Source organism: Canis lupus, chromosome 21 (assembly GCF_048164855.1).
Source record: "Canis lupus baileyi chromosome 21, mCanLup2.hap1, whole genome shotgun sequence".
In the NCBI taxonomy this organism is placed as follows: Eukaryota; Metazoa; Chordata; class Mammalia; order Carnivora; family Canidae; genus Canis; species Canis lupus.
Window position 1 is genome coordinate 23,569,036 of NC_132858.1, and position 18,078 is coordinate 23,587,113.

An 18,078-nucleotide genomic window follows, 5' to 3' on the forward strand; every position below is an offset into this window, starting at 1 on the left:
CCCCTCCTCTAAGCGCAGGCACGCATGCAAACACAGGCTGCTTTTTAAAAGTCAAGCTGCCCAAGTCTTCACCCAAACCGTGAAATGTAAGCTTGCAGAGCAATGCACGCCCCGTGGGCGTGGGAAGCACGGCAGCTGACACTCCCCGGCTGGAAAGGCAAAGAAAGATCTTCACCCCAAGACTGTGCCGATGGGGGAGCCACTAGCCACACACAGCAACTTCCACTTAATTACAATGCAAGGAAATCAAACTTTGGTTTTTCCGCGACTCTGCTGGCGCTCAGGTGCTCGGCTAGCTCCAGGTGCCCACGGGGCTGCTGCGTTGGAGGACATAGGCTGCAGGTGGGCCACCCCGCGATTGCAGGAAGCTCGACCGAGCGGTACTGTCCCCGAGACGAGGGGCAGATGTGCACAGACGTGTGCGTGTGTCCAGAGCTAGGTCCACCGAAGGAGCAAAGAAGGGAGAAGCTCTGGCAGCTTCTGAAGCGCAGCAGGGGGCTCCCGTGGAGGAAGGCCAGTGAGCACGGCCGTGCATCCCGCTCCCCAGGTTAACCGTTTATTTTTTTTAATTTTATGTATTCATTCATGAGAGACACAGAGAGAGGGATGGGCAGAGACAGAGGCCCTGACAAGGCCCGTCGCCTAAGAACGGAGACTTCCCGAGCTGCCTTGGAATTGAGAAATGCGGGCTTAGGAAACACAGAAATGTTCTCATCTGCTGAAAGGGAGGGACGTTCTTCTGACTCCCACAGGCTAACCTTTGAGCACCCAGAGGCCGGGGTCCCTCACCCCCCACTGGGCCCTGTGCACCTGGGGTCGAGCATTTCCCTCCACCTTGCTGATGAAGCGCCAGAGCTTTGCAGAAGCGCCCCAGCTGGCCCAGGGCCACATTGCCTGCACGGAGGAGGAGTCGGGCCTCCAGTCCTGCCTCGTCTGAGCCCAGGGCCAGAAGTAAACGAGCCTCCCGAAGAACTGAGGGCCAAACAGGGGGTGGGGGGGAGACACAAGCACGGTGCATGGACTGGCTGAGCGGTTCTTTCCTCCCTGTGTCCAGCAAGCACACCTCTGGGGCCGTGTATAAGCACATCTACATTTTCATATCCCAGCTCACGTCCACTGGGCCCCATCAAAGCGGCAGTGAGCACCATGTGGCAACCACCCTGGCATAACGTACCAAGGGAATGTAGGTTGTAGAATGTCAGTGGGAAAACAGAGCTCCCAAGTGCGATAGGGGTGGGGTGGGGAGGAGGCTCACCAAGGAGTAGTGTCGAGGAAGAAAGAAAGAGAGAGAGAGAGAAGAGAAAAAAAGAAGGAAGGAAGGAAGGAAGGAAGGAAGGAAGAAAGAAAGAAAGAAAGAAAGAAAGAAAGAAAGAAAGAAAGAAAAGAAGAAAGAAAGAAAGAAAGAAAGAAAGAAAGAAAGAAAGAAAGAGAAAGAAAGAAAGAAAGAAAGAAAGAAAGAAAGAAAGAAAAAAGAAAGAAAGAAAAAGAAAGAAAAGAAAAAAGAAAGAAGGAAAGAAAAGAAGGAAGGAAAGAAAGAAAGAAAAGAAAAAAAAGAAAAGAAAAGAAAAAGAAAAGAAAAGAAAAGAAAGAAAAGAGCAAAACAGTGCCAAAGAAACCTATCCTTCCCACCGTACAGGGTATTAAGTGTTGCAAAACACGTTGCCCTAATTTGGCTCAGGCGCTGTGAAGCAGGTCTCTGCCCCAGGACAGGGGGCAGAGGCTCACAGGCTCCGGTAACACCTCAGCAGTCCCTCTTCCGTCCGCCCCACCCTGATTAGTAGCATTTCCCAGATAGATGGAAACTTATTAACATTTAATTGCTCTCTCCCTCCCCACCAACCTGAGGAGCCTTTGGAGAAACCAGTTTGTCCTTTCAGATGAGGAATTAGTCATGGGAGCTACGGTTGCAACACAGACCTAAGGAGCTCTGCGGGCTTAGAAATGTCAAACTCACAGCCCTTTCCCTGAGCCTTGCGGGCGATGCACTGGGTACTGTTGCCTCTGGCAGCAAAGATTAAAAAGGATCTCCGCTGTGCATTTTACCCAGCATTGCATTTTCAGAAACTTGCTGGGTTTAGCCTCGTCCTCTCTGCCCTTACCCTCTGCCACCACCTCCTCCTTGGCCCGCATCTTATTTTATTTATTTATTTATTTATTTATTTATTTATTTATTTATTTATTTATTTTGGAAGCATTTTCTATTGGGGAGAAGTTGTGCCGTGAGTGAGCACGTAGCTTCTGTGATGCAGGTAGAGGAGGCTGGGTGCTGTCTGTTGTATCTGCAGGAAACATCTTGGTGGGGGCAGACGGGGCTACACAGTTCTCTGACTGACCTGCTTCTGGAAGGTTCCTGAGCTAAATGAGGCAACGCTATCTACTTATTCTCTATTACTCCCATTTTAATGACAGTCAATTTACTTCCACTGGCAATGAAATTGTGCCTGGGATGCTCATGAAGAAAAAGGCCTGTGTTCCTTCTAGCATCTAAACAAGGCTTCGTGTGTGTAGGAATGGAGTCTGGAGTGAGGGAATCACAGGAAAAGGTGAGGCAACCTGGGAAGGAGGCAGGTTTGACAAGTGCGGGCTGACAAGTGTAGGCCATCTAGGCCTATCTTCTGGGAGCTGGTCATCTGATGTATGTTCTGGAAAAGAGGAAGGTGATGGAGAGCCAGAGTAGATCGCACCTCATAAAGTGGTCATTCTTCCCTCTTAAGTGACTCAGGCTTCTGCCCATGTATTCAAACTGACTTGACACTCTTGTCCGTATATTTTAGTTGAATCCAGTATTTTCTTTTGGAGCGGCTGGCTGGCTCAGTCGGATGAGCACGCGACCCTTGATCTCAGGGCTGTGAGTTCGAGCCCCACGTTGGGTGTAGAGATTACTTAAATAAAACTTTTTAAAAAACCAGGTTTTTTTCTTTCATAAATCTTTTTTTCTTTTCAAGCTCTTTATAGAGCTCTAAATAAAATCACCTTGTCTCAGCCTTGTTGATCCTCTTCCTTCTCTCTCTGTTGTTGTTTCTGGATTTCATGTAACCCAGTTGTCAAACCCTCTAAGATCCCCAGCGGTGAATTGAATGAAGCAGTGCATGGTTTGAGACGTCATTTGATGGCTCAAATGTTATGAAATCCCCATCGCAACCTTGCAGGTGGATAACTTCTCGCTTTTCTTTCACAGGTACGGGTTCATAGAAGGACATGTGGTGATCCCCCGTATCCAACCCAATGCTATTTGTGCTGCAAACCATACAGGGGTGTACATCCTCATATCCAACACCTCCCAGTACGACACGTATTGCTTCAATGCTTCAGGTTGGTTCCAAGTGAATTGTCTTTGTGTTTGGGGTTGCCTTGGGCGCACAAGCCTTTGGCGACATGGCTGACAGCAGTTGAGTCTTGGCTTAAGCGGGGATTCACATAGCTTCCGTTCATATAACAGATGCTCATTGGATACCTCCACAGCAGAGACAAGATTCCTATGTCCAGGATGCTTACTCGCTAGGCAGGGAGGCTGACAGGAAACAGATAAATAATATGAAGTCATAGAGTGACGAGTGCTATAAAAAAGAGAGGAAGAGGCTTCAGAGTGCTAGAGAAGCATTTCTCTGGGAAGGTGGTCGAGGAAGGTGTCTGTGAGGAGGTGCCCTTGAGAGAGCCCCAACTGACATCAGCATGCAAAGCCAGGTATGGGGCAGCCTTGGGGTCTCATTGTTCTGAGAACACTGAGGGGCCCAAGTAGATAAAGGCCAGCAATCAGAAGGTAGAATGCCAAGTGATGAAGTCAGAGAGGTAAGCAGGGACCAGCGCACACATAGTGCCTTATGGGCCATGGTCGAGAGTGTAGCTTTTATTCTCAGTGTGATGGGAAGTCATTGCGGGGGTCTGAGTAGGGAAGTGACATGAACCTAATGGTAGCATTGGGGTACACACCAAATGGCTTAGCTTAGAGGCATTTATTTTATGTTGGGGCTGGAGAGAAAGCTGGAAGGATACCCAGTAGGCCTTTGACCTTCTCAAGTTTCCTTTCCCAACATCTGAGAACCTGACACCTAGACAACAAGAAAGCCAACTTAGGATGTGTGTGCCAGGCTGCTGGCCAGGCTCCTCTCCCCGTCTATGGCATTTGCTCCCAAACAGTGGCTTAGGAGCTCATGCTTCTAAGTTTAACTCAGGGTCCAGCAAGATTCAAGAATTCTAGTCATTATGTATCTTCTGGGTCTTCTGAAAAGGGTCAGAAACACAGGTGTCAAATCTTTGAATGGCCACAATCAAATATGGATGGATCACTTACTTCTCAAACTGGGCCTTCTGTTGCTCAGGGAGGTCTGAGATTGTACGAAGGGAAGATAGACCCATGGGGTAAACCCAACACATCTTTCTGGCACATCAGTTTTACTTAAAGACGGGAAGGAGGCTGTTCAGTTAGCTGGAAAGTGATTAAAGACTATGCGTGAGACAAACGCGGATATTCTCCAGTGATGACCTCAGGCGTTATTTGCAGGAGACAAACACAGATATCATAAACGAATGTAAAACCTGCATGGATTTTTCAGTGCAAGTAGAAGCACCCAAGCAATCGCGAGATTCCATCGGTAGCTTTCGACTTTGCCGACCACCTGCTGCAGCGTGAGCAGTAAGAATCCAAGTGGGCATTCAGAAGAGGAATCTGGAGATTCGGAGAAAGAGAGTTTCAGGGCTGATTAGTTGAAATGGGTGTGAGGCCAAGACAAATATATGCAAGTCAAATATATGCAAGTCACTAAACCTTGGTGGGGGGGGACATGTAAGACAAGGAGAAGAGAACTATAGAGTATTTCTTCTTCCGTGGCATCTGAACAAGGAATGCAGAAGGAGTTTAACCAAAGAGAGGAGCATCCCAATGACGCTAAACGGTACACGGCCCGTACCCAGTTCCCATATCCATACCCAGAATGTCTGTTCTAAGGACACGATGATGAGAAAAACCACATGCCGGCAAAGGAGAAGTAGACACAGAAAGACGTGGTCTAGGTAGCTTCTCTTAGTGCCAGAGGTCAGAGGAGGACTTTGGGAAGAAAGACTTTGTGTGTCGGATGAAAGGGCTGGTCATGTGGGACAGGGCTAGCATGCGACTGCATACTCGGGAGTCTCGGGGTGCTGCCTATTTCTTCTCCCACTGGACCTTGTCCAGTGTACATAGGCCATAAGTTACATTGCTGCGTATTCACATTGTCTCACCTATTTTACAGGTTAGTATCGCTTGCTAGAAAGAATCTTAACTCCAAAAGGTAGAAGCACACACAGGGATTGGCAGCCATGTGGACAAGTTACTATGGAGACTTCTCTCCCTGCCCCTCATTTTTGCCTGTAAGGTTAGGTCTGGCCTTAGAGAAGGAAGTGAACTCTCCTTGGTGGGGGAGGTGTTAATCCAGCTGAAAAGAGGGAGAAGTGCAGCTAGTGTATTCACACCAGAATGGCCATATGAAAGTAGTAAAGTTTAAGGAGAAGATTTCTCCTTTTCTTCTATCCCAATGTAATGTGGATTGGCTGCTTTTATAAGTTTTTCTTCAAGTTTTAAAAAGAGTATTTATGGATCAACTCTATGCAGTCAGCACCCTGCTGGGCAAGTAGGGTGAGAAAGAACCAGCAGCTATATTTCTTGTCTTGAGAGGTAATCTTGTTGAAATGATGAAACAAACAAAAAATAAAGAAAGAAAGAAGCTGGAGAAGACGTCTTTGAAATAAAAAAATAATAAATTTGAAATGTCTTGGTTTAGAGTCAGATGATAGAGGCGCGGAGTGAACCATGGATCTTGATATGTCGATTCATATGCTATGAATCTTCTGTTCCATGCAGTGAATCTCATTGGAAAGATCCTTGAGTCCGGCTTAGCGTGAGAATTGCAGACAGATGGTCAAGGCCCAGTGATGTGACCCCCTACAAACCCTCTTGGTCTATAGGGACCAAAGCCAGCTCAATCTTAGCAGAAGACTTCCATGTGCTTACAGTTTCAGCAGCATTTTTATAAAACATGTTTGCCCGTGGTTCACAGATGAAAATAAGGCAGCCCCTAGAAAGGTCCATGGTTTTGATTTTGATTGCCTCATGTCTCAGTGAGGCCCAGCCCGAGCCTGGTGACCTCTGTGTTAATAGCCCAGCGAACTGGCTTGAATTAGTGCATCTTTTAAGTTTGCCTCTGATAAACTGCCTCATTCTCTTTTGAAGGAGGAATCGAGGAGAAGAGGCTACATTCATTTATCTATTCGTTTGCTCATTTACTCAACAAATATTTATTGGACACCTAGACTGTATCAGGCATTGAGGAAGAGGTCTTTCTATCGGGCACTGAGTAATTGGCTAGACTGAATAATTAACATTTCTCTTGGCTATTTTGGTACAGTCGAGGCACAGTTTGGAGTTGCAGCCCACCAGGAAGCCCACCCAGAGTCTTTCTAACAACCCCATAGGTTCAGGAAAAGCTCACCAGGCCCCATTCTCCCAGCTGTGCAGTGCTCATTAAACAGAATAAAAGACTGCCAGTGAGGCCCTGCTATCTGACATGGGAGCGTGAATGTATTAATTGCACATTTGGGTCACCATTCATCGCGGTGCGCTTGCCTGATTTGGTGTTCTTTATAAAAGTTAAGGTGAACTGGAGCATGAGGAGGCTCCATTTGAACAAATGTTCTAACGATTTCCAAAACTGCCGTAGTGTGTTTTTACACCATGCCCCATTATATCACAACCTACCCCTTAGAAACTCCTTCCCAGTGTACTACTATTGCCTGAATTTGGGGGAGGTTGTTCCAACCCTGCCATTAAAAAGTCATAACCCAAGGCCTCTTCCTGGGTCTGTGCAACATAACAGTATCAGAAGCTTCTCATTTCTGGTGGTGTTACCCAAACACACGGGATAGATACTCATCAAGATCTCCCAGGGTGGCTATTTGCCCTGATTTTCAAATAAGGAAATCATTGGGAGATTTTTTTTTTTGAAAACTGCAAAAATCTAAAGGAATATTAGTTGTTATCGTCACCCGTGACCTTGTGGTTTCTTCAAAAGCAAGGAAAGGAACATGTTCATCTCTTTGCTCCTTTTTAAAAAAATCTGTCACATGAGTAATGCTCAAGATGAATAAATGAACTGATATATCTGAACCCTTTAAAACATATTTCTTATGGCGCTGCCAGTCAGGGTTTATCTAAACATTTCTTGACATGTTTATCACTGCAGATGATTTGGAGGGGTTAACATCTTAGGTATGATTCCCAGAAGAATGAACCTATGGGAATTATAATGGTACTTCCTCTTTCATCCATTCAACAAATATTTATCGAGTGCCTGCCTCTCTGAACCCGTCACACATAAATGTACTGGCTGAGATAGATAAGGTCACTACACATCACTACTCAATTTATGTAGTTCTTTGGAGCTGGGTGGGTAGCAGAGGTTGGGGGTTGGGAGATGTGTCACGAACAGCCATCAAGTAAAATGAACAAGAGAATTTGAGACAGCATTAAGCCAGAAGAACTGTAAGCAAATATGTGATGGTGATATATGTGGGGGATTGGTTAAGGGGCTCTTGAGATTGGACGGTGAGGGAAGGCCTTACTGAGGACATGACTTTCTCTGAGACTCTCTTCTGGGAGATCTTTTAATTAGCCTTTGCAAAAATGACTTTTTGTAAAATGTGCTTTTCTCTAGATGAATGTATAAAGCTTCCAGTTAGTTTCACTATGAGGCCAAAGAAATAGGCAGGTACCCTTTACCTGTAAGAAAAGATGCTTCTAGGAACTGGCAAGCACCCAGATCTTGTTTTGTTCAACTTCTGTTTCTGTCCACTGTCACGATTACCTAGCAATTTATGGCAGAACAGTTAAAAATACTTGTGGTAACAGCCTTCCTTGTGATAGCAGTCTGCCTACCTCCATCCATCCATCCATCCATCCATCCATCCATCCATCCATCCCTTTCTTCCTTCCTCTTTGCCAAGAAGCAACTCTGAGAGAAACCAACCTAACAAATAAATTGCCATTTTGTGCACAGACGTATGTGTGCATGCACATGAGTGCACGTGTACACACACACATAATATAAAAGCTGTAATATGCAAATGGATCCATACTTCCTGCAACAGCACAGCCAGTTTAAAGCTCTCTGAGTTTTTAGAGCTCAATACAAGGTCTGGTTACCAAATAGAGCATTTGGAATGGCTGGTTAAGGCATTCTCCATCTTCTCTTGGGATTCAAGGGTGGTTTGCAGGGTGGAACCTTCAGGGCCTGTCTTCAGAAGGCTTTACAAAGTGTTCTTAGAGGGCTACTTAGTAATGTCTCCAGGTGATCTTTAGATTTCTGAAGAAGGGGGAAAGTAGGAGATACATGGAGGACACAAGGAAAAGAAGCCAGAGGTTTCCATGGTGAGATATGCCAACACAGTTGTCCCAAGAAATAGTCTGGGCATCTGGACCAATGGTGGGCAACCTCAGTAACTCTATGTTGAGAAGCTCTCTAGACAGAGTAGGCACTTACGGAGCTTAGCTAAATTAATGAACACATCAGTGCCTTAATAAAGACACTAAAGATTAGTTTGCTGTGGAGTATTTCTAGTAAGTAAATTCTTGGTGATTATTTGAGTCTTCATATTCACATGCTGTTCATGTTGATAAACATTTTATTATATTTGTCATGTGTTTCTATCATTTCTGTATAGTATTGGGATTACACATGATTTTCTTATTATAGTTCATGCACTCCTTTGTTGAAAAATGTCTTTACAGTGTTCCCACATTCCTTTTATAATAACAGACTTAAAAAGTAATTCTAATGTATGCCTCATTAGAAAAGATCCACGTCTATCTTATTTCCCATTGTATCTCCGGCCTTCCCCAATGCCCGACAGAGAACATTTCTATTCTTTTGTTAATAAATGGATCTGTTAGGGTAGGAAGGGGAACAAGTAAGCTTCCAAAAACATATGAAGGTAAATAAAAGTGAAAAATGTATTGCAAGGGTCAGAGAAGTTCCTAGGAGACTCAATCAAGTTTCAGAAAAAGAAAGATCATTTTGTGCACTTATATGTGGAATCTAAAAGACAAATGAACAAACAAACAGCAACAAACTCATAAATACAGAGAACAAACTAATGGTTGCCAGAGGAGAGCAGGATGGGGGGTTGGCTGAAATAGATAAAGAGGACTAAGAGGCACAAACTTCCAGTTATAAAATAAATAAGTCATGGAGATGAAAAGTACAGCGTAGGGAATAGAGTCAGTAATATCGTAATAATGCTGTAAGGTGACAGAGGGTGACTGCACATATTGTGGTGAGCACTGAGTAATATGTAGACTTTTCAAATCACCATGTTGTATGCCTAAAACTAATGTCACACTGTGTGTCAACCATATTTCAATAGTCAAAAAAAGAGAATTATGTGGGATAAATTTTAATAAAACCCCATCCTAACTACTAGAAATGGGTATCAGTTCTGCTCCTATTTTTTAGAGTTCTCATGCTTTTTCTTTTTGCTACTCCATAGCTCCACCTGAAGAGGATTGTACATCGGTCACACACCTGCCCAATGCCTTTGATGGACCAATTACCATAAGTATGTATGTCTTCTGACCTTGATTAAGTGACCACATTCTTGGGAAAGGGTTTAGGCGCATTTTTTGTGTTTCCTATTTGAAGAGAAGAACAACCATTTCCCCAAGGCAAGGGACATTGCCTGTGATTCACTGCCCCCTTCCCCTTTCCCTGCAGTGGCTTGAAGCTACCATTTGGTTGACCCCAACACATTGTTCCTCAAACCGCAGTCATTTGGAAACCACTTTCACTTTTTTTGGCACATCTGTGTACACAGTGCAATTATCTACTTGATATTTTTCACTTAATTAGCCCATTCTTTTCTACTTAAAATACATTTATAAAAAAAAAAACCTGCAGGGGTACCTGGGTGGCTGAGTCAGTTGAGTGTCCGACTCTTGATTTCAGCTCAGGTCACAATCTCAGGGTCCTGAGATGAAGCCTTGCATCCAGCTCCATGCTCAGGGTTGAGTCTGCTTGAGATTCTCTCCCTCTTCCTCTCCCTCAGCCCCTCCTGCTCATGCTCTCTCTCAAATAAATCTTTAAAAAATAAAATAATGAATAAACAAATTCCTGCAAGTGAACAACTAAACCACTGGTCATAAGCAAACAGCATCCTTAAAAATACACTTAAATGTAGGACAAATTAAATAGTCTTCTTAATTCTAGCTGCTGAAGGTTCTGGGTGTGAGCCATGTTCTCTCTCCTTGAGGGGAATTATACGTATTAGGGAGAGACCCATTCCAGCCCCCTAAATTTTCTGTTTTACTTAATTGCATGCTGAAAGATAATTATAAGGGGCATATAATTCCTGGTAGGGATTTCAACATTATTTATACCGCAAAGTCATCTTGGTTATCCCGAGAAGTAGGCATCTGACACTGTACGAAAACAGAAAAGCCCAACCAAAATTTTCAGAGGTCAACTTATTAACCCTGATCTTATGGCCTCTGAACCTCCCTTTTTTGGAAAAGTGTCAGTGTTGAGGAGGCCTGACTTCTGCCTCCTAGGAGCCAGACCCCTCAGTGTGCAAGGGAACAGTGGTGGTGGGTGGCAGAGGGATGAGAATCGACCTGGCTACGTAAATCCAGCCCCCCACTGTTAGGTCAAAAATTGTCCCTGACCTGTGCCTCATGGAAGGGGAGATGTGCTGTCTCAGTCAGGCTTAGTTTGAAATCCTAGTTCCTTACCACCTGGGTGATCTCAAAGGATTGACTTACTCTCTCAGCCTCAGTTTTCTCATCTGGATAATGGAACAACAGGTGAGATTTGAAATGAAAAGGAAGAAAGGTCAATGTCTGATGCATACCAGGCCCATAGTCATTTTCAACAAATGTCCCATTTCCTTGGACCCCACCAAATGCCTTTCAAAGTCCAGACCTGTATGAGTTTGGTCCTATTTTCTTATCACATCTTCATCTGCAGAGATTATCAGGGTGTTTGGGATTTTGCAATATTTTTTTAAAGATTTATTTATTTATTTTAGAGAAGGAGTGAGAGAGTGAGGGGAGGGGCAAAGGGAGAGAATCTCAAGTAGCCTCCCCCCCAACTAAGCACAGAGCCCATAGGAGTCTCCATCTCATGACCTTGAGATCACTCCCTGTGCTGAAATAAGAGTTGGCTGCTTACCTGACTGAGCCACCCAGGCGCTCTTGCTATATTTTTTAATTTATGTTTTGCTAATGGTTCCACTTGGACAAGCCAGGTGGACAAAAGGCACATTTAGTCTAGTGCAATATAGCAGAAAATAATTTTAGCTAAATCCCCACTTGTGCAGTGAGTGGCCCAGACTTGAAGGCAGCAAATCCTTTCGGGGAGGAACAATGAACAAATTCACTCTTGCTTTTCCTTCTCCTGTGCATTCTAGGCATTTGCTTGTTTGAATCAAAGATTTTGATCTTTATATGCATCCGTGCCTCTTAATTTCAAGGTTGAATCTCACAGAGGATGGGCAGAGGCTGTGTCCAGCATTTAGGCCCGCTGATTTCTTAGCCAGAGCAGGGGTTCACTTAGACGGACACAATTCGCACCTTAGAAAGAAAGCCTCATTCTTCATGGATTTGCAGACATCTATTCCCTGTTGAGACTACTGACCTCTTCATCGCCTACTTCACATCCTTTCTAGAAGTAGATGGAATTAATAGCAACAGATTTTACACGACCTTGAAAAGGGAGGATAGGAACCACTGGGAGAGCTATCATTTATTGAGACCAACTAAATTTTGAATCCCATGCTAAGCACTTTATATACCATGTATCATACAGTGCTCGGAGCCAAAGGTTAGTGGCATCCCCATTTTACAAATGGGAAGCTCAGCATCGGTTTTGTTGAGGAGCACACGAAGCCAGGATTCAAACACGGGAACTTCCAAACACCCCCTCGTTCCCCATCCCCATTTCCAGGGTGCATGGGTAGGCTGGGGGGCTGTAGATTTTCTTAGTTAGGTGTTGTTTTGCTTAATAACAAAGAAGAAGAGCTTTGAAGTCACTGTCTCACCTGATAATGCACAGTCTTTCCTAACACCCAGAAAATGTCTCCTGTCAAGTTCTCAGAGTGTCTCCTCTTTCTCCCAGCCATCGTTAACCGTGATGGCACCCGCTACAGCCAGAAGGGTGAATACAGAACCAACCCTGAAGACATCAACCCCAGCAACCCCACTGACGATGATGTGAGCAGTGGATCCTCCAGTGAAAGGAGCACTTCGGCAGGCTACAACATCTTCCACACCCACCTTCCAACTGCATACCCGACCGAGGACCAAGACAGTTCCAGGGTGTCTAGCAACTCAGACCATACCCCCATTACCAGTAAGGAGAATGGGTCACTGTGCTTTCCAATGGCGATTTGTTTACAAATATGTCTCTGATCTTCCTGGGTGATATGCATTCCCTTGTGTGTTGATTGTCTCCTGTGTCTAGAAGTTGGGGACGGCATTTGGGGAGGTGGGCTATGGTGGTTGTCAGTGCCCTGTATGTCTTGCCTGCTGCCGTCCCATGATTTTTCCCCCCATCTACTCCACTGTTTTGCTTACCTCGGAATAAGGAGTGCTGTACTGGAAGCTTCGTACAACAATTTTTCTTGTTCTCTTGTCCCAGGGATGTGGTGACGATTCAAGCATGATACAGAAGCTATTTTTACTTTTACATGTTTCCTTCTTGTTCTTATCCACCTTTGGATAAGATTGTCTTCATAAAGTTGGGTTTACAATGTATGCAAGCCATTCCATTGGCTTTGTTCAACTTTATACTTTTCTGTTTTAACTTGATTTATGTTATATTATCGATGGTACAATATTCCGTCATATTCAGCACCCACGATTTACTAAAAAAATTCTCTCTCTCTCTCTCTTTTTTTTTTTTTTTTGGTCTAAGGAAGCATATCTGATGGCGTTAACTGATCAAATTAAATCTACTTAAAAGTTGTCCATCCCAGTCTGTAGGGGAAGGCTATTAATACTTGCTTGGTTACGTGGATAATTCATTACTTTAGGACTGCGAGAGTGGAAATATGTAAACATTGCATTAGATTTATTTGGGGTTTTGCCCTTCGTGCTCCACTTTCACTGGAAAGTGTTTGCATCTCCCTCTTGCCTCCTTTGCTTCCCTCTCTGCTTTTTCCCTATGGTTTGTTTTAAAACAGGTTTCCAGATTGGCTGTGTTCCTTCTGTGGAGGATTATTCAAACTGAAGTGGGCATCTGCCTCTTGAGCAGCTTTCCTAGTACGCTGTGGATTTTCTTTTGTTCTGACTATGGTTCTTGAGGGGTGGAACTCCGGGCTCCGGAGAGTGTGGTGGACATTCACGAGTTTGTGAATGCTCAAGATAGGGCTCTTTTCTGTGCCTTGTCACCCAGAAGCCAGGGACCTTCAGAGCGCTACGATTTAACACAAGGTGACTTGCTCACCAGTGTTTCAGATTTCTCTTAGCAGCTTGCTGTGGGGGCGGGACAAATGGGCTTGGAGTCTGGTCATTCTCTGCAGATCCTCTGAAGCATTGTCAGGAAGCAGACGTTTTCAAACTGCTCCTGCTTTCCCAGATTACTGGCTCTCTGAAGTTGTGTCACCTCGTTGTCTATTGTCCCATGGACAACCCTTCTTGAGAGGAGCTTCGGGAAGCCAAGCAGGCAGTGCTGCTGGCTGCTTCTTGAGTTCCCTGCCTTGCTAATGTTACCATGTGGAAGGTGCCTATCATCAGGGCATGCAATTTTGTCAGACGTTGGCAAACATAATAATTAGTGGTCTCAGTGAGAGGCAGATCAAGTCTACGCTAAAGTACTATTTCCCACCAAAGAAGAAAATCATGGCAAAATATCTTTTAGGAACCAGGTGAAATTAACATTTAAGCCATTATTAGCCTATGTAAAATAATGAGTATTGCACATGTGCTTTAGAAAGGCAACAAGGACATGTTATGAACAGTCATAGCACATCTCCTACGGATTGCACATTTCCTGCCCAAGTTAGGTAGTCAGCAAACCTAATTTGAGGACCTACTATGTACCAAGCCTATTCTGATGCTTGGGATCCAGTGGTAAGTACCATTAGAAAGTCATACCGAAGGGAAATAAGGATTCATTAGCTAGTAACCAATATTTGCCAAATATAAACCAATATTTGAGGCCTTCTCTGTGCTAAATGTTGCCCTAGTTACTGCCTCAGACTTGGACTGTCCATCGTGGAGCCCATCTACTGTTCAGAAATCAGGGAGAAGGAATGCTTTGAGATTTAACCAAACAGAGTTCAGGATTTGGGTTGAGAAAAGAATTGTGCTTTCCTCTTTTCAGAGCGCTTAGCTAAGTTTCTCTTAGTAGTTCAGGAAGAGAGAGACTCATTGGTCCAACAAAGTGAGTCCAGGGCTAGCCTGAGAGTCATTGAAGGGCCATAGCGTCAAAAATGGCCAATGGCAGCTCAATAAATCAATTCATACAAAGAAGAATGTCCAAGAAAAAAAATTGCATGGGCACTTGAAAGTAGCCCATGGCATATTAGAAAAAGTCACCACTGGTAAGTTCCTGCATAGACCCCATTTTCTGAGCCCAGTGAGAAGACTCCCAAAGCTTCATGACTATTGGACTGAAAGGTGGGTCTTGGTGGGAGGGAGTGATTGTAGATCCTCCCTAAAACATGCAAGAGGACAAGAGGGGGTCTGGCCGAGGGCAGAGAAGTGTGTCTTTAGGTTGGTGGGCTCATTCCTTCCTTAAGGGTCCTAAGTGGGTGGCAATAGGAAAGCCAGAAAAAACAACCATCTGGGTAGGTTTAACTTCCAACAGGCTTTTTATTATAAATGTTATTCTTGGAAGAGCCTTCCTGGAGGCATGTCGTCAGCCTCTTTTCTATTGGTGATCTGGAATTCTCTGGAATCCAGAGGTCTAAACTAATTCAGAAAACAGACTCGTACCTTAGAATGCTCTATTTCCTTGTCTTCTGGGTGTCAAAGAAATATATAAATATATATTTTTGGTCTGGTGTGGCCTACTTGGGTGGGGAAAACTGGAAACTGCTGGCTAAACAATAGCTCTTTCCACTTTCCCCAAATCTTATATGACTCCTTTTGGGAAAATAGAAACAATTTCTATTTCTATCTTGCTCTTGTATCTTTCCTTCTCATTGCTCTCTTCTCAGTCTCCTGTGGGGTGAAGGTGGCAGGAGCTCTGCATCTTTAATAAAATTTCTGAGGGAAGAATGGGGTGCCTCAGGGGGATGCTCAGGTTTATCTGGGAGCATCATTGGTGAAATTGGCTCCCATCTCTCTACTCTCTGTTCTGTGCAAACGTGTCCTTTGTAGCATGGAACATGTTGCACAGGTTGTTGGTGTTTGGTGTATATAGAGTCAAAGCTTTTAACCTGGAGTTCGTGGCCCTCCAACAGGTTCAAAAATAGGCCATAAGGCATTCAAGAGCCTGAAAGAATATATAAAATGTTGAGAATGTGTATGTGTCAGATCACTTTTTTTGAGGACAGAAGTCATAACTTATATCAGATTTTCAAAGGGGTGTATAACTCAAAATGGCTTTTAAAAATCTCAGCTGGTTTAGATATTTATTTTGACCATCTTTGCTATTCTTCTACCGGGAAACATTCTGGACTCAAGTCCTACTTGAGAGTCAAATGGGAGATTCCAAATTGCAAAATATCACTGATTATCCTTTCTCTAGTTTGAATAGAGTCCAGAATTTCTCTAACGTGGGCAGTTTTGTTTCCTTTCTGGAAACACATTTTGAATTAGAATTACAATGACAGAAAGTGATAGATGGAAACTTGACAAAACTTTAGCTGCTTTCAACATTTTGAACACACACCCTTTGCCAAGTTCCTGCTCTAGCATAAAGCTTGACTTGAAGTTAATGAGTGTGGGTGGAGCTTTGGAAATGCCAGTTGTCATCATAAGCTACCTGCATAAAGTGATAGACCCAAAAGATACAAGCAAGTACCTCTAAAGACACCCGAAAAATAAATGAAGGACAACAACTTTATGTAATGCTGTATCAAAGACCTTCACTTCATGGCAGGGTCGCCCCATCAAGTAGATATAAAATCTCTTTTCCTTCACAGGTTGTTAAGTTCCTACTTGATTTTGCTCTTAGCCTGTATACAGAGGGTTCTGTTTGAAATGAAGACATTTCAAAATTTGCATTTCTCATGTTGTTCTGAGAGTCCAAGAGACTTTAGGAGACTGGGATGATAAAACCAGAGCTCGATCTTTCTTTTCTAATCTTCACTCTATTATAGGTGTAGACATTATATATCCATAGATCTGAGATTAAAGGAAAAGATCTCACTAAATGGTATTTTCGTAATTGATCCAGTTACTTCAGCTGTGCACTCAAACAGCCATGCAGCAGTTCAGGAGCAAAATAATTGGATGTGGTCCTGGTTTGGTAACTCACAGCCTAAGACTCAGGATCACACGGCAACAGCAACAACAGGTAAACTCTTATGTCTTCTGCTTATCCATTGTCCTGCATCCAGGCGTTTCAGCGTCAAGGAGAAGGACATCCATTATCATGTTGAAGTCTCACACAGATGTCCCTTCTCCATCTTTAGGGAATCAGGATCTGGTACCCTTTCTTTTATCAAAGAGGCCTGTGGATCTGGGAATACAACTGGATATTACGTTCTACTTGTTTTCCCTTTGGCAAAATGCACAGAGAATCAAAATTAGTTTTCCGTCAGAAGCTTCAATTAGGAGATCCATTCAGAATATACCCTCTTGAAGGAAGTCTGTGAAGGAAAATGCAGACTCCTACCTTCTGCTGATCTAATGATCGCAGTCAATAATAATAGAAGGAAATGAGGACTTACGGATGGAAAGTGTAGGCCCTGTGCACTTTTTTGGATACTGAAATCCTCAGCTGTAAAGTGGACGAGTGACCTGTTGTTTTCCATCAGTATCTAGGCTCCCTGGATGTTTGAGTAGTAACTCTAAATCCCTGCAAAGAATTCTGAACTCAGAGCTCATGCAGGAGGAGGTTCCAGGTCTATAACAATGGGAGATTACAAGGATATCTTCATTTATCAACTTTGGTTGTGGGAGGATATGCCCATATTTCAAAATAATTAGGCATTCTTTCTGCAGAAGGGGAGTAATAAAAATGGTCCTTAACACTGACTTAGTTTATAACACATTGAATAGAGTATATTTTTTATTTTAACAAATATTCATGTAAGGAAAAGAATGCTGATGTTTTGTTGTGATTGAGTATCGTGGTGATAAAGGTCACGTGGGAGACGGCTGCAGAAAAAAGAATATGCTATTTTCAAATGTTAAATGTTTACAATGTTTGTCTTCATAGAACAAACATTGTGAAGGAAAAACTCTTCTTGCCAGTGCTTCGTTTTGGGCCATTTCTGGGCTTTCTTGACACCTGACTTTTTTGTATTTGGGGATTTCATGATGGTTTCAGCCTCTGCTTCAACTTTTTTTTAGTTTTTTTTTTTTTTTTAATCTACTATGTAATACTCTTCTGGTGTGCGTTATGGTGGCAGAAATGGTAGTCTGGGGAAGTTTTCAAACCAGGACTCTTACTTCTGATCCTATTAGTGAGATCATTGGGTCACTTAATTTCTGTCCATCTTTCCTAGTTGATTTCCTTCTTTTCAAAAATGGACTCAGAATGTCCTGTTCTGCTTTGCAAAGTATAGCGTTGGTATAAAAAAAGTGACCATGGGCAAAATTGCTGGAGGATCTGGACATGAAATGGAAAGAGGTGGAAGGCATCTTTTTCCGTCTTTCCTTTCATGTGGCATTCTTCTGCGTGTTGGGGATTGCTGGGATTACATGTCTGGGATTGCTGGCAGAAATATCATACCCTAAATTCTTGGAGAATGATATTGGTTGGCCAAGATAAAGTGCGTAGAACATGAAAGGCGAGGACTCTGGAGAGCTTGGTTTCAGAATCATAGACTCTCAGATTTGGAGAGGATCTTCAATAGTCTAGCTCAATCAGCACTTTAAAAAAAAAGATTTTATTTATTTATTTATTTATTCATTCATTCATTTATAAGAAACATGAGAGA

General features: G+C 43.5%; 1 protein-coding gene across 4 annotated transcripts in view; it reads left to right on the top strand.

The window, feature by feature from the left end:
* CD44 (CD44 molecule (IN blood group)) overlaps positions 1 to 18,078 on the top strand; it is a 91,545-nt gene that overhangs the window by 38,307 nt on the left and 35,160 nt on the right. For all 4 annotated transcript variants that reach the window (XM_072791112.1, XM_072791113.1, XM_072791114.1 and 1 more), the window contains exons 4-6: positions 3,179 to 3,312; positions 9,517 to 9,585; positions 12,138 to 12,371. In XM_072791112.1, the coding sequence (XP_072647213.1) occupies positions 3,179 to 3,312; positions 9,517 to 9,585; positions 12,138 to 12,371 (437 nt within the window). The remainder of the gene's footprint in view (positions 1 to 3,178; positions 3,313 to 9,516; positions 9,586 to 12,137; positions 12,372 to 18,078) is intronic.